Source organism: Tenrec ecaudatus, chromosome 1 (assembly GCF_050624435.1).
Source record: "Tenrec ecaudatus isolate mTenEca1 chromosome 1, mTenEca1.hap1, whole genome shotgun sequence".
Taxonomy (NCBI): domain Eukaryota; kingdom Metazoa; phylum Chordata; class Mammalia; order Afrosoricida; family Tenrecidae; genus Tenrec; species Tenrec ecaudatus.
In genome coordinates, this window is record NC_134530.1 from 86,395,178 (window position 1) to 86,411,015 (window position 15,838).

Here is a 15,838-nt window from a genome sequence, read left to right on the forward strand (position 1 = left end):
TTCTTTTTTGACATTTTATTAGGGCTCATACAACTCTTAACACAATCCACACATATACATTCATTAATTGTATAAAGCACATCCATACATTCTTTGCCCTAATCACTTTCAAAGCATTTGCTTTCCACTTAAGCCCTCTGCATCAGGTCCTCTTTTTTTCCCCCCTCCCTCCAAACCTCTTTCTTATACACATATGTGTCCATGGATTTGTTTCTCTAGTTTACCCAGACTAACACATTAATGATGTATTTTTTGGTTTATAAACACTTTATATCCATTACTTCCTTTGGTTCTTAGAGAACATAAATGGTCTGCGTAAGGCTCCCTTGGGAACAGAAGGGGGAGCTGGGATTTGGATTTCATGGCCTCTGAGTCCGGTTCCTTGGGATCCTTTTTTAGTGCTGCTTGGTTCTGTTCTCCCTCTTCTGAGCAGGCTCTAACATCCTCAAACACCCCCCACATCACCTGTAGCTTTGCCCCATTCTTCAACCAGCAGGAATGAATCACCCTCGAGGTACAGCACAGAGACGGTAGCTGGCAGGGGCCAAGGTGAGGCCCATTTTGTACTTCTGAGTCAGCTTCTCATTGGCTGGAGCCTTGAAGGTAAACTTTTGTAAAAAGGAAGTGAAGAAAATAAACAGCTCAGATCTGGCCAACTGTTCTCCAAGGCAAGCCCGCTTTCCTGCAAAGCAAAAACAGAAGCTTAGACTACCCTTCCTGGTAGAGAAGGTGCCCAGCAGGGAGGATTCAAATCCTCTCCCCCCCACCCTGCCAAACCTGATTAGAAGGAGGACTGTGTCCCGGGACTGCATTTACAGTGGATCGTTTAGTTGAACAACCTCCAGGGTAAGCTGAGGCAGAGAAAGTGGTTCCAGATCCTAAACTCAAAAATGCCTTCCAGGGTCAGGCACAGGAGTGAAGGTGTGGCTGTCTAACAATATGGGGCCCAGGTTGATCTAGAGAGTAGAAAATCTTTCCAAAATTAACAAACAGCAATAACAAAAGCAGACAACAAAACAATTTAAAAAAACTGTGCAAGGGCTCACATAGAAATAAAACATTTTGAAAATGATGATGTCAGCATCTGTACAAATGTGCTTGAATAATTTGATGTATGGATTGGTATAAGAGCTGTAAGAGGCCCCAATAAAATTATATATATATATATATATATATATATATATATGGTGGAAAAGATAATGGCTTTAATTCTCTTAAAGCAATCTATTAAATAATAAAATGTGAGTTTTTTTCTCTTAAAAAAAACAAAAGTGTGTTAAAATCTTTAATCCTTCAAAAGAACTGCTCCAAAGGCATCAATACTTAAATGTAAGAGATGCGGTGGTAAAGTGCACAGCATCTCAACTTGGTAGACATTCACTCACTGCTGACTCACAGCGCCCCCTGGGGGTTTCTGAGACTGTCACTGTTTAAGGGAGTAGAAAACCCAGGCTTTCTCCCTCAGAACCGCTGGTGGTTTTAAACGGTCAACCATGCGCACTGCAGTCTGACACATAACCACTATACCACCAGGCCTCCATGACTTGGTAGACAGTGTCCCCCAGATTTATGTCCTCTTCAGAACTTCAAAATATGACCTTTTAAAAAAATAGGGTTGTTGCAGGCACAGTTGGCTAAAATAATATTGGAGTCAGTTGAGCTCTCATTACAGACAAGGACAAATGTCAGGTGACAACACAGGGAGACACTGAAGTCCCATGGCTTGCAGGAGGGAATCATGGGGCAAATCTTTGCTCTGAGGTCCCTTAAGGATGTAACCTTGCTTACTGAGATGCAGTCAATTAATATGGCCCTGGTAGCATTCATTCCTTTGACGATGATACATTACAAATTCTGGACTGTCTGCCTGTGGCTGGAATCCCATTTTAGAGGGGGTGCTCTGATATGCTAATACACAGGATTAAGGCATAGGTGACAGAGGGAACTTAAAGAGTCTATCCCTATTATTTTATGATGGAAATATAATGTGGCTTAGAAGAATCGTAGTTGGGAATTATTGTAGTCTGTCAAGACACAACTCGAAAGCTTTCATAGCTGTGACCCTACACTGCTCTCCTCTCACTTGTCTTCAAGAGTATCCTGTGATCGCAGACATTCTCCTGCAAAACTTTCTCAAGGATACTATCTAAGTCAAAGACTCAGTTCCTATGAAGTGCTATGAATCTTTCTCTCCCCATTCATTTAGAGCGGGAACCTGTATTGCCAGCCTGCCCCATTGACATCTAGGATCCCTAGTACTGGAAGCTCTGTGACAAGGTCTTTGTCAAAACAATTCTTTTCCCAGCATGTACCTGTCATCCCAAGATTTTTGTCTTTTTGAAAAATTGTTTCACTCAGTCTATATACATAACCTATGAGAACAAAGAGATGGGGAGACTGGCATTTGGAGGAAGGATCCCCATTTCTCCCTTCCCATGCATGTAAAAATAAAACTTAAAATACTTTGAATCCACCTGGTTTCTGTGATGTGGCAATGGCAACCTCTTGATGCCCAACCTGCAATGTAGGTCTCTAACTTAGTAGAGGACTTGAACCACTTCATACCCTTTGTTTCCTTGGGGGTATAATCAACTGAAAGATAAAAATCACATGCCCTTCAAAGCCATCCCTCTGTGTATAAGGGTTATCTAGGATACAGAAAGGACTCCCCCCACCCCCACCCCAAGACCAATGCTAAAGAGCAACATGGAGATCTCTATATGAACTGGTGGATGCCAAAACCAGAGATAACAGAGACTGTGGGACTGAACACAGGAGCCAAGCCAAGACCAGAAGTCAAAACAAGGAAACCATGTGACAGAAGAGAGGAGCAGAGATGAGACTACGAGACTGTGAAGCAGAGCAACAAGTGAGCGTCCAGACCCAAAGAGCCAGAGGCTAAGAACTACATGGCAGAGAGGACCAGAGAGAGACTTGGGTGTTGGCTGAGGACTGGTCTTGCTGTGGAAAAATGACTGTATCCTGACTCTTTAATGATCCTGATAATTAACTTCCCTAATAAAACCTCTTCCTTGTCTGTGAGTTCTCGGTGGCTCATGCAATGAATTATCAAAGCCAGCATAGACGTTGAGCACATGGGAGGAAGAGGGTAAAGAAGCAGACAGCATGGAGGCATGTGTGACTCCTATCTTGTGGCCATAGGAAAGCCAGAGGTGGTTCAGGTAGGGTGACCTCCTCCAAACCTACAAAAATCTAAGGCTCTTCACACCTATGCCTTTGAAGAAGTTCAAGGTATCCTGCAAGCATTAGCCAAAGTCAAGGCTCTAGGAATGGTTGGAATTCCGATTAAAATGTTTCAACAAGCTATTGAGGCCCTCGACGTACTTATATACCGATGGCAGGAAATTTGGAAGACAGCTGTTTGACCAACTGACTGGAAGAGACCCATATTTATACTCATTCCCAAGAAAGGTGACCCCAAAGAGTGCTAAAACTATAGACAATATTACTGATATCATATTCAAGTGAAAATGTTGAAGATCATCAATGACTGTGGCAGAGTACATCGACAGGGATTCAGGCCAGATTGAGAAGAGGATGTGAAACAAAGGATACCATTGATGATGGTAGATGGATCTTGGCTAAAATCAGAGATGACCAGAAAGATATTTACCAGCATTTTATTGACTGTGCCAGTTTATCCAACTGTGTGGATCATAGAAAGTTATAAATAGCCTTGAGAAAGATAGGAATTCCAGAAGCCTTCATTGTGCTCATGATGGGCTTGTGTGTGGATCAAGAAGCAGTTGTGTGAACAGAACAAGGGCATACTGCATGGATTACAATCAGGAAAGGTGTGCACCTGGGTTGCATCTCCTCAATATACTTATCCAATCTGTATGCTGAGCAAATCATCAGAGAAGCTGGATTATATGAAGAAGAATGTGGCATCAGGCTTGGAGAAAGACTTATTAACACTCTATGATATGCAGAAGACACGGCTTGCTGGCTGAAAGTGAGCAGGAATTGAAGCACTTGCAGGTGAAGATCAAGGATTGTGGCCTTCAGTATGCATTGCAACTCAATGTAAAGAAGACCCAAATCCTCACAACTGGACCAGTAGCTAACATCACGCTAAATGGAGAAATCATTGAAGCTGTCAAGGATTTTATCTTACAGGATCCCTGATGGTGTAGTAGTTATGCATTGGGCTTTGATCCATATGGTCAGCAGTTCAAACTTAGCAATAGTTCCACGGGACAAAAACCTAGGCTTTCTATGCCCGTAGCAGTTAGTCTCAGAGACCCACAAGGGGTCACTGTGAGTCAAGATTGACTAGGAATTGAGTTTGGTTTTGGTGTGGGTTTGACTCCACAATCAGTGCTCATGGAAGCAGCAGTCAAGAGATCAAATGATGCATGACTGCTCAAGAGCTCTTTGGGATATTGAAAAGTAAGATTGTTACTTCGAGGATTAAGGTTCATCTGACCCAAGTCATGGTATTTTGAGCTACCCATGATTGGTTTTGTTTACTACGTTCTCCCCTATAAAAGTATTCATTTCCCCCTTGTAATTAATACATGCTTTGAGATGGAAAAAAAATAGAACTTTCATTCTTTAGTTTTGGCATTCATTTGCATTTCTTGGCCAAATTACCTATTATTCTGATGGTTTCTGAATGGTGATTTTCAAACTGACTAATTTTTTCTACCTTCATTAGTTGGCATCAAAGAAATGCTTGTTCTCCTCCCCATTTATTTATTTAGATAAGCATGGATTCATGGGTCCCCGTTTCAATCCAAAGGGTTATAATCTGTTACTGCCAACATTTATCTTGATAGTCAAAAACTCCAGATTTCATCATGAGAGCAAGCGTATGTATGGCTGAAGGAAACACTGCTCACTCCTGCGCCGCCCTCACAAGCGTTCTTAAGCCCATTGTTGCCGCCTGATGTCACTCCATTTCATCGACCATCTTGCAAACATTATGTCCTTCTCTCCAGACTGGTCGTTCCTGATGACATGTACAAAGTAGTTAAGAAGAAGTAAGAAATTTCACCATCCTGGCCTCTAAGGAGCATTCTTGCTATCCTTCTTCCAAGAGAGATTTGTTTGGGAGTGGGGTGAATGAAGTGAGTCTGAGATCTCCCTCACCAGCAAGCAGAAGCTAAAGCAATGCCCAGTGCAGGGGATCTTCACTTTGGCCAGTGGTAAAACGGAATCGCGTTAAGCAGGCCACCTGGGGACTTTCCAACTAAAGCAAAAGACTAGTGCGAGGAGGAGATTCGAGAGGGCCGAAAGTCTGACTTTGAGTCTAATCATACTTATTTATTACAACTTACCGATTGAAAAGGGCAGAAAGTCGTCCCTTTTCCTAAACTGTCCGTTCTCCAGAAAGTGCTCCGGGTTGAATGTGTCCGGGGTGGCCCAGTCCATGGGCCCCCTGTGCAGTGCAGTCAGGTTGGTTAGCACTATGGTCCCCTAGAGAAGCGGCAAAGGTTCAGACAAGGCTTGACCCACGAGACAGGCCTCCACGCAGGCTCCCAGTCCTGTGTGCCCACAACACACGCTAAACTCCCCCACATTCTCAACCCTGAGCCCAACCCCCATGGCAAAGTTTACAGCGGTGCATCAGAAATGCTTTCCGGCAATGTTCGCAGGGAAATTTAGCTGCTATTGATTCTGAAATGTACCTTCTTTAGAGGGCTCGGTCATTGTGGGACTTGGGAGGGTCCACGCATGCAGCAGCAGAGACTAGAGCAGCTAACTAGCCAGCGCTGTATCAAAATCAATCCCGCCGCCCACTCAGGGATGACTGTGGCTGCCCCACAAAGGTAAGAAGCATCTATCTCAGTCATCTCTGGTTTCCTGATTTACTTCCATACAATGTCTGGTAAACGGCACTATCTTCCTGAATAATAAGAACCAAGTGGCTTGGGGAAAGACACCCATCTACATCCAGGAAGAAACCCGGGCGTTGTCCTTAATCCAGCCCTTCCCTCTACCTTCATCCCAGGCCTCAGCAAGAGTGGCTGATGTCACCTCCTGAATTGCTCTTCATTCGATCTCCTTGGTTCCACATCCACTGCCACCACATTAGCTCCAGCGACCACCTAGGATGCTTCTATTATAAGAGCCTTCTAGCTCTATCCCAAGGTTCAGAATTCTCACCTTTCACGGAAGAGACCTGCATTCAGTTCCCAGCCATTGTCCTTTAAGTAGAGCCATTATCTCTCTGTCAGTGGAGGTTTACATGTGGCGCAGTGGGTCAAGCATAGAACTGTTAACTATAAGGCTGGCAGTTCAAACCTACCAGCCACTCTGAGAGAGTAAGATGAAGCTGTGTGCTCCCACAAAGACGTAGTCTTGAAAACCCAGCCTAAGACAGTTCTACTCTGTCACATGGGGTCACTGTGAGTCTGAACAGACTCTAAGGCAGTGGGTGGGTGGGTGATGTTAAAAGGGTTTAGCAGAGCTTCCAGACTAAGGCAGACTACAAAGAAAGGTCTCATGATCTACTCCTGAAAGTTCGTTAACAGAAACCCTGTGGATCACAGCGGTTTGGTTTTGGAGGGCACGAGGTTTCCATAAGTTGAGAATTGAATTGATAGCAACTAGCAAGTATGTCCGAGGCCCTGTCTGCCCCCTTTCATCTGTTTGCATCTGAAAGAAGGGAGAGCTTTGGAAAGGATTTAACCACACTCACTCATCCTCTCCTCTGCTGTTTGAAACCCTGTAGGAACTTCCCACTACTCTGAACTGGAAGACCCGTCACCTAGGCCCCCCACCCTCCTCCTCCTCCGGCCTGTATGCCCACTCTATTGACTTCCTTTGTGTTTCTAAAGCATGCCAGGCTTTCACTAATTGCAAGGCTTTGAAAACATGCTAACAGCATCCCCCATACACACACACCATCACCTGGAATGCTGTTTTCCTTACTTCACCACCAAACTGGCCTAAATCATTCTTACTCCTGTTTGGAAGCCTTCTCTGATCACTCCCTGCTCCACGCCATTTGCATTTTATCGCACCTTGTACATTTTTCATGGGTTGTCATTATCGAGGCTAATCATTTGCATGAGTACTTTTGTGCGCTGGTTGTTCCTCCTGGGCTGAGCATATAGCTGCTTAATGAATATGTATTGAATTAATAAAATTCATGCTACTTTGAAGTCATCTCTACAATAAGTAGTAAGTGCTCTGCATAAAGACTTAATTTTGCTGTTACACAAATCTTGCTGGTAGATTTTATATGAACGTTGCAAATGAAGACGGGAGCTCTGAGAGCTGCACACAGTAGGCAGTTTACACAGTAGGCAGAGGAACACATGCCGGCAATTTACACAGTAGGCAGAGGGTAAGCCATGACTTGAGCCAGGCCGATCCCTTGCCCTCGCTCTCACTCTCTGCATTAGACAGCCAATTAGATATTTTAGTTCCCAGGGTAATTATTAATGTTGACTTTAACAATCAGTGGTAGATGGAATCTGTTGAACTGAGCTGGCTCCTTGAAGGGCAATGAGTTACCAGAAAAATGCAGACAGCACCTGAGGTTTAGACTTCAGCTCTTCCCACAGGATGCCCACACAAGAAGGAAATCAGTGTGTGGGAGCCACTTTTCTGACCCTGCACTGACAGAGTCCAAAGGGTTCCGAAGCAGTGGCTAAGGGGCGTCCAAGGGCAACCCAGGGGGAAGCAAAGTGCCTCAGATATCTGCCTCCTGGGATTGTTCTCGGTAAGAGATACTTAAATACACAAAAAGACTTCGGTGTGAGGAAATAAATTCTAACTCTTAGCAACTCTTTGAAAACCAAATTCAATGCCACAAATATAATCTGATTAATAGCACCCCTATTGGACAAGGTAGAACTTCCACGTGTGTCTAAGGCTGTATATCTTCATGGAGCAGAAAGCCTCATCTTTCCTCTGCAGAGCTGCTGGTGGTTTCAAACTGTCGACCTTGAGATTGGCAACACAATGTACAGGCTCTCGTGCCACTAGAACTTATAAAGCTCACTGATTGTCATTGAGTTCATTCTATAATATAGCTAGAACTGCCCCTTGGATTTCTTACACCTTAACTCTTTACAGGACTACAAAGTCTATCATTATCCTGTAGAGTAGTTTAGAAATTTCAACTTTGCACTTTGTGGCCTGTCATGTAATCCACTACACCACTGTGGCTCCTCCTAGGCCTCAGACCCCAAACTCACTGTCAACAAGTCAGTTCTGGCAGGGTGGAATGGCCCCTGAGAGCACAGGCTCATATCCCAAACTCATTGCCATCAAGTCAACTCTGATTCATGGCAATCCTATAGGGCAGTGTAGAATGCAGAGTGCCTGGAGGTTTCAAACTGCAGACCTATTGGATTGCAGCCCAGCTTATTCACCATGTCACCAGGGATCCTGTTCTAGACCTTCAAATTGTTCAGACATTCTGATTCCAATGTCTCCCTCATTCTTCATGATCCCTGAAAAGGACTCTCCTATGCCCTCTCCCACTCTGCCTAGAGAGTACACATACTCATTATCTCCCTTAGCTCCTCACCACCTGAGTCAGCCTCTGGGGATCCACTCTAAGTTTTTAAAATTCCTCTGTGATATATATGGGAGTCTTGGTGATGCCGTGGTTACGAGTTGGGCTCTGTGTCAGTTTGGGTAGACCAGAGAAACAAATGCAGAGAGACCTTCATATGTATATAAGAAAGAATAATTGTACATATAGAAAACATCACAGACTGGTTCAGGTCAAGTCCATAAGTCAAATATTAGCCCACAGATCCGATACCAATCTATAAAGTCCTCTTCGGATTCAAGAAACACATGTAATGACACCAAATTCAGGAAGCCCACAGGCCAGTGGGTGGAAAGTCTTGTGGATCCAGTGGCGGTGTAAGCATCTCAGTGCTGGCAGGGGCCTCCATGTGACTTCTCCAGCTCTGAGGTTCTGGCTGCCATCAGTCTGTTTCCATGTGGCTTGTCATCAAGAATATCTCTCAGGGACTGAACCAGTGTCCCGCTTCCAGCAAGCTATTTATTCCCTAGCGTCTCCAAATGAGGTCATCAAGTTATGGCCTGATTGACAGGATAGACTCCACCTCTTCACTTGTAAGTCTCAACTTGACAACAAATGATGTAACTACCACAGGCTGCCATCTGCATGGTCAGCAGTTCAAAAGCTCCAGCAGCCAAGGGAAATGGTTACAGTATTGGGAATCCACAGGGAGTCACTATGAGTCAGCACTGAACTGATGGCAGTGAGTTTGGTTTTAATATATATGTATATGTATTATATTACCAAATATACTAAATATATTACTATATATATGGCAAATATATACATATATATATAATTTTGTCATAAGTCAGCATTGACTCAAAGGCAGTGAGTTTTTTATCTGTATCTCACACACACATATATTTAAATTCCTCTATGATATATATATTTAAACTCCTCTATGCTATCTATATTTAAACATTATGATATATATGACACATGTATAGCATAGAGGAATTGAAATAAACTGGAATGGACCTGAGCCTGCCTCAGGTGGTGAGGTACTAAGGGCATGTGTAGTCTCTAGACAAGATGGTGGAGGGCAGAGCGTCACTAAGAAGAGCATTAAGAATGATGGGGAGGAGAATCAGAATTTCTGTGGGAGGAATTCAAAGTTAAACAAAAATCTACTTCCAAAGAAGACTATAACGACAGTCTGATGGGCACTTGACGGCAGCGATGGCACAGGACTGGCAGCGTTTTTGTTCCCTTGTGCATGGGTCGCCAGGAGTCTGGGTCTGGCTCTAAGGGAAGCTGACAACAGTAGGAATTGAGGGAAATGCAGCAAGGCTCGACTTTTAAAGTTAAAGTGAAACAATTCCCCTCAAGAGGATATGGTGCAGCAAAAAAAATATCTCTGAACCTTGAAATCAGGACAGATATAATTTGGTCCCGACTTGTCACTTACCAGCTGAGAGACCTTAGGAAAATAGTTGCTATCTCTGAACCTCACTCAACTTCCCAATCTAAAAGACGGGTATAACAAAGCAGCATCTTGACTCTGTGAGACATTTTGAAAAAACAAACAAACAAAAGACCATCTTGAGAGTGCTTGCTTGATGTTCCTCTTTCACTCCGTACAATATTAGTTTCCCTTTTGTGACAGTAAATTCCCTAACACTGGGTCTGTACATGCAAGATAGAAAACTACCTGTGGGGATATTATGTTAGAAAACCAGCACTAGTGTGATGCCGACTCAAGTATTCTCAAGCAACCCATGCTATTTCATCATTCCAGAACCGCAAGATTCTCTCTGGCAAGGGCATAGTCTAGGGAGATGCTCTTGCAAGAGAAAGACACTTTCTGCGACAACATGTCCCTGAGAACCACTGTCAGCTGTTTCCCAACAACGATGCACAGCGCATGTTTTCTTGTTGGCTGCTGTTGAGTTGGCCCAGCTCCTGGAGACCACGTGCGCAGTGGGGCCAGCCTGCTGAGATCCGTGGGACCTCCATGGCTGGCTGTCAGACGGAGAACAGCGGGAACTTCTTCCAGCCTTCTCTTCTCACGCTGGAAGCCCTCCTGAAGCCAGATTAGTGTCATGGCAGAACTTAAACTTCTTAGGACAGATAGGTCTTGGTGGGAATGAGGCCCACTGGCCAGAAATTTAGTCCAGGTCTCCCACATGGAAGATGAGAATTTTTCCTCTGAACTACCATTGTCCTCCAATGCAAATTGATATAGTTAAAAATTCTGAAAAGTTCAAGAGCACAGAAAAGCAAGTCCTTTCTTGAAGTTATTTGTCCATAGAATCCTTCATTCCTCCAATACCTATTAACATATAGCGCACCAGTAATATTCTAAAGCTCACTCATATCTATGTATACATATAGTTGTGGTTAGGCGCCATAGAGTTGACTCTGACCCATAGCAAAGCTATGCACACAGAACAAAACACTGCCCAGTTCTGTGCCATCCTCACACGTGTTCCTATGCCTGACCCAATTGCTGTAGCCAAGGGGACCCTCTATCTCGTTGAGGGCCTTCCTCTCTTTCACTGCCCTTACATTTTTCCAAACATGATGTCCTTCTCCAGGGACTGGTCTCTCCTGACAATATGTCCAATGTATGTAAAATGAAGTCTTGCCATTCTTGCCTCTAAAGAGCATGCTGACCTTACTTTTTCCAACATACACTGGCTTGTCCTTTTAGCACTCCACGATACTTTTAATATTTCCCCCAGCACCACGATTCAAATGTATCAATTCTTCTGTGGTCTTCAATATTCAATGTCCAGCTTTCACATGCATATGATGCATGGCGAATGCCTTGGCTGGGGTCAGGGACACTATAGTCCTCAAAGGAACAGCCTTGCTCTTCAGTAATCTAAAGGGTTCTTGTGCAGCAGATTTACTTAATGTAGCCCATCGTTGGATCTCAGGACTGCTGCTTCCAGCAGCATTGATTGTGGATCCAAGCAAGACAAAGTCCTTGACAACTTCAACCTTTTCTCCATTTATCATGATCATACCTATTAGTCCAGTTGTGAGAGTTTGGGCTTCCTTACATTGAATTGTAATCCATACTGAAGGCTATAATCATTGAACTTCACCAGCGAGTGCTCAAGTCCTCCTCACTTTCAGCAAGCCAGGTTATAGCATCTCATATCACAGGTTGCTAATTAGCCTTTCTCCAATCCTAATGCCGCATTCTTCTTCATAAAGTCCAACTTCTCTGATAATTTGCTGAGTATACACATTGAAAAAACATGGTGAGAGGTTACAACCCTGAAGCACGCACTTCCTGATTTTAAACCATGCAGTATTCTCTTGTTCTGTTTCCACACTGTCTCTGGATACGTGAACAAGTGCCCCAGGAGCACAATGCAGTGTTCTCATTGTTCTCAATGTGATTTTCAGTTTATTAGGATCCACATAGTCGAATGCCTTTGTGTAGTCAATGAAAAACAAGTAAACACATTTCTGGTAGTCTCTGATTTCAGTCAGGATATAGCTGGCACCTGCAATGATCTCCCTTTTTCTGTGTCCTCTTTTCAATTCAGTTAAACTTTTGGCAGTTGTCTGTCAATGGACTGCTGCAACTGTTGTTGGATAATTTTAATCAGAATGTTACCGAGTGCAATATAAATGATATTGTTCTAGAGTTTGAGTGTTCATTTGGGTCACCGATCTTTGGAATGGCAAACATGGATCTCTCTTAGTCAGTTGGCCAAGGAACGGTCTTTCAAGTTTCCAGACATAGATGAGTGACTGCTTCCAGGGTTTCATCAGCTTGCTGAAACATTTCAATTGGTATTCCATCAATTCCTGAAGCCTTGTTTTTAGCTAATGCTTTCAGTGCAGTTTGAACTTCTTCTTTCAGCACATATGGGACCTTGAACATATGGGACCTCCTGAAATGGTGGACCATGGACTGGTTCCTTTGGTAGTGACTCTGTTTCTTTCCATCCTTTTTTCGATGCTTCCTGCATCATGCAATTTTGCCTATAGAATCTTTCAAGATTGCAACTCGAGGCTTGAATACTGTCTTCAGTTCTTTCAGTTTCAGACATGCTGAGGGTGTCCTTCCCTTTGGGTTTTCTGGTTTTAGGTCCTTGCAAATGCTGTTCTAATATTTGGCTTTGTTCTTCTAGAACTGCCCGTTGACACTTTCTATTTAGCTCCTTGACTTCATCCTTTCTTCCATTTGCTTTAGCTACTCTGAGATTAAGGGCAAGTTTCAGAGTTTCTTCTTGCATCCATTTTGTTCTTTTCTGTGATTTTAGTGGCTTTTACCTTCTTCATGAATGATCGTGTCGATGTCCTCCTCCAGCTCCTCGGATCTCCTGCCCTTAGTGTTCAGTGTGTCACAGCTGTTCTTGAAACTCACTACGATAGACTCAAAGTTGTATTTTAGTTCTTGTGAACTTGTTTTAATTTCCTTTATCTTTGTCCTGAACACACAAATAAGCAATTGATGGTCTGTCCAACAGTCACTTCCTGGTCTGGTTTTAGCTGCTGATACGGAACTTCTCTATTGTGTCTTCCCACAAATGCAGTTGATTATATTTCTGTGAATTCCACATGAGGAAGTCTGTGTGCATTGTCACCTTTGATGTTGTTGAAAAAAGCTATTGCTATGAGCAAGTTGTTGGTTTTGCAAAACTCCATCATGTGATCTCCAGCTTCATTCCCATCACCAAGTCCATGTTTTTCCAACTAGTAGTGCTTTCTCTTTGTTTCTAACTCTTGCATTACAATCATCAATATTTATCAATTCATCAGTTAGATCAATTTTTGACTGAAGCTGTTGGTGGAATTCATCAATTTTTTCAGCACTGGCTTTTGTGTTCAGTGCATAAATTTGAATAATAGTTGTATTTATTGCATTTCCTTGAAGGCAGATAGATAAAATCTTCTCACAGACAGCATTGCATTTCATGATGGATTTAGTAAGATGCTTTTGGACAATGAATGCCACACCATTCCTCTTGGTTGTGTTGTTCATGTCACGGGAAATCATATGATTTTCGGATTCAAAATGGCCAATTCATTTCAGTTCACTAATGCCTAGGACAGGGGTCCTCAAACTTTTTAAACAGGGGGCCAGTTCACTGTCCCTCAGACTGTTGGAGGGCCGGACTACAGTTTTTAAAAAAACTATGAACTAATTCCTATGGGCCAAGGATGAGTCAGCTGCTAAGCAGGGCAGGCAGCAGCGGCAAAAACACCTGGTGGGCCGGACAAATGTCCTTGGTGGGCCACATGTGGCCCAGGGGCCGTAGTTTGAGGACCCTGGCCTAGGATATGGATCTTCGTGCATTCCCTTACACTTTTGAATGCCAGCAAGTTTCCTTGATTCACCTTTTGCACATTCCAAGTTCCATTCATTAAAAAAAAATCGCAGCCGCTTCTCTCTGCCTTGAGTTTTGCTCCATCAGCAAATGAAGATACCAAAGGCTCCACCCTCACCTAGTTCATGCCACCATGGTTCACGCCCCTCCAAGAAAGCATCGCTCTCTTCTTCAGTCACATCTAGAATGCCCTCAGCCTTGAGCGGCTCATCCTTCGTGGTCTCTATGACAATGCTAGGCTTCCTTCGCTTAGGTTTCCAGTATTTGACAATCATTCCAAGCTGGTCATAAGGTTTTCAGCAGTTTCTTCCTCCAAAGTGGGGAGTACTTCTACGATACAGAAGGTATATTACTAGATGAAAGGGCTTCTAAAAGTTCATGGGAAAACGTCATCTTTTAATTCCATCTCACCATAAACTTTTATGAAGCCCCTTGATTATAAGATGCCAGACAGATACATAACTCTCTCCCCACATTTGATTGTTTCTTTAGCACATGTTTTCAAGTTAAGATTCTTACTATCTAAAAAGCCAGGTTTGAAGACCTGATGCTGACAATTTCTGGTTACCTTTGGCAGGTGGTATCCAGCCAGCGTGGTGTCGAACGTCACTTCCCTGGGCACATTGAGGGGGAGGATGTTGCCCATTCGGAGCACCTCGTGGATGACAGCATTGGTGTACGGCATGTGGTCTCGCTTGCCTATGCTGGGCTTCTGTAAACGGCCAATTACTCTGTCGATCTCAGCTTGTACTTTCTCTGGAAAAGAAGAGCAGTGTCTATTATTGGTTAAATTTTCACAGGTTCTTCCAAAAACGTAGGGATGATCTCCAAGGTTTCAGCTGCTGTATTTCAAATAGTCATTTGGAAACAAACAGAGCAAATGGTTCTTAAACCTTCAAAGAGATGGTTTGATGCAGGGCTGCAACAATGGGCTCAAACAACGTAACTATTGTGAGCATAGCTCAGGATGGGCAGTGTTTCATTCTCTTGTACATTGCTGAGTGGTGACCTGATGGCTGTTGCTATTATTGTTGTTAGGTGCCACTGAGTAGGTCCAACCCATCGGGACCCATTTCACAACAGAAAGAAGCCCTGTTTGGTGCTCCAGAATCCTCACAATTGTTCCTATGCTTGAGCCCATTGTTGCAATGACTGGTCAATCCATCTCATTGCACATTAATAACCAAATCAATCCTTCAAATGGCTGATTTGAAAATTTTCAACCTCATAGTTTCTTTGAGCCCATTTAGGCTAAAGGATGAAATAATGAATGTCCAATTGGCTAATATGATAGTGTAGTTGTGGTTATTAGCTGTCATTGAGTTTGTTCCAACTCCTAGTGCATGCTGTGAATTGGTTCCCAGTCATAGTGACCGTACACATAATTGTTCTTATGTTTGAGTCCATTGTTATAGCAATGAAGTCAATCCATCTCATTGAAGGCTGTGTTAGGTCATCAGGCTGTCTAGAGAAACAAATGCAGTGACACTCATCGACTATAAGAAAGAGCTTTGAATCAATAATAATTATATATCAAAAAGGCATCTCAGCCCAGTTCAACTCAAAGCCATACTTCTGATGCTAGTCCATAAGTCCTTCTTCAGACTCAGGTCTGATGATGCAGAACAATGAACTGGGAAGCAGGAAGGTCACAGGCTGGTGGGGCAGAGCCTATTGGATCCAAAAGCAGTGGAACATAGCAGGACACTGGCAGCTCTCAGGGTTGGGTGACTCACATGAGGCCAACCTTTGAGGCAGGCAGAGTTACAACAAGCAAGAGGGCTAAGGGGTGGAGATAGGGGCAACTTCTAGAGTCCCTCAGCTTCATACAAAAGGCCATCGTCACAAGGAGGTGTCACCAATCTACCTCTTGATTGATAGGTTTCATTCCACGCCTAGCCACTAGTGTCTAGTTGATATAATATCACCCAACTTCCACAAGGGCCTTCCTCTTTTTTACTGCCATTCTACTTTAGCAAGCATGATGTTCTACTCCAGACACTGGTCTCTCCTGACAACATGTCCA

At 43.5% G+C, this 15,838-nt stretch overlaps 1 protein-coding gene across 1 annotated transcript in view; it reads right to left on the reverse strand.

Moving 5' to 3' along the window:
- Window positions 1-15,838, reverse strand: part of LOC142435901 (cytochrome P450 2J2-like) — a 38,271-nt gene continuing 22,433 nt past the window's right edge. The window contains exons 7-9 of the mRNA XM_075539951.1: window positions 14,381-14,568; window positions 5,304-5,442; window positions 1-682 (exon numbers count right to left, since the gene is read on the reverse strand). Coding sequence (XP_075396066.1) covers window positions 504-682; window positions 5,304-5,442; window positions 14,381-14,568 — 506 coding nt within the window. The 3' untranslated portion in view covers window positions 1-503. The remainder of the gene's footprint in view (window positions 683-5,303; window positions 5,443-14,380; window positions 14,569-15,838) is intronic.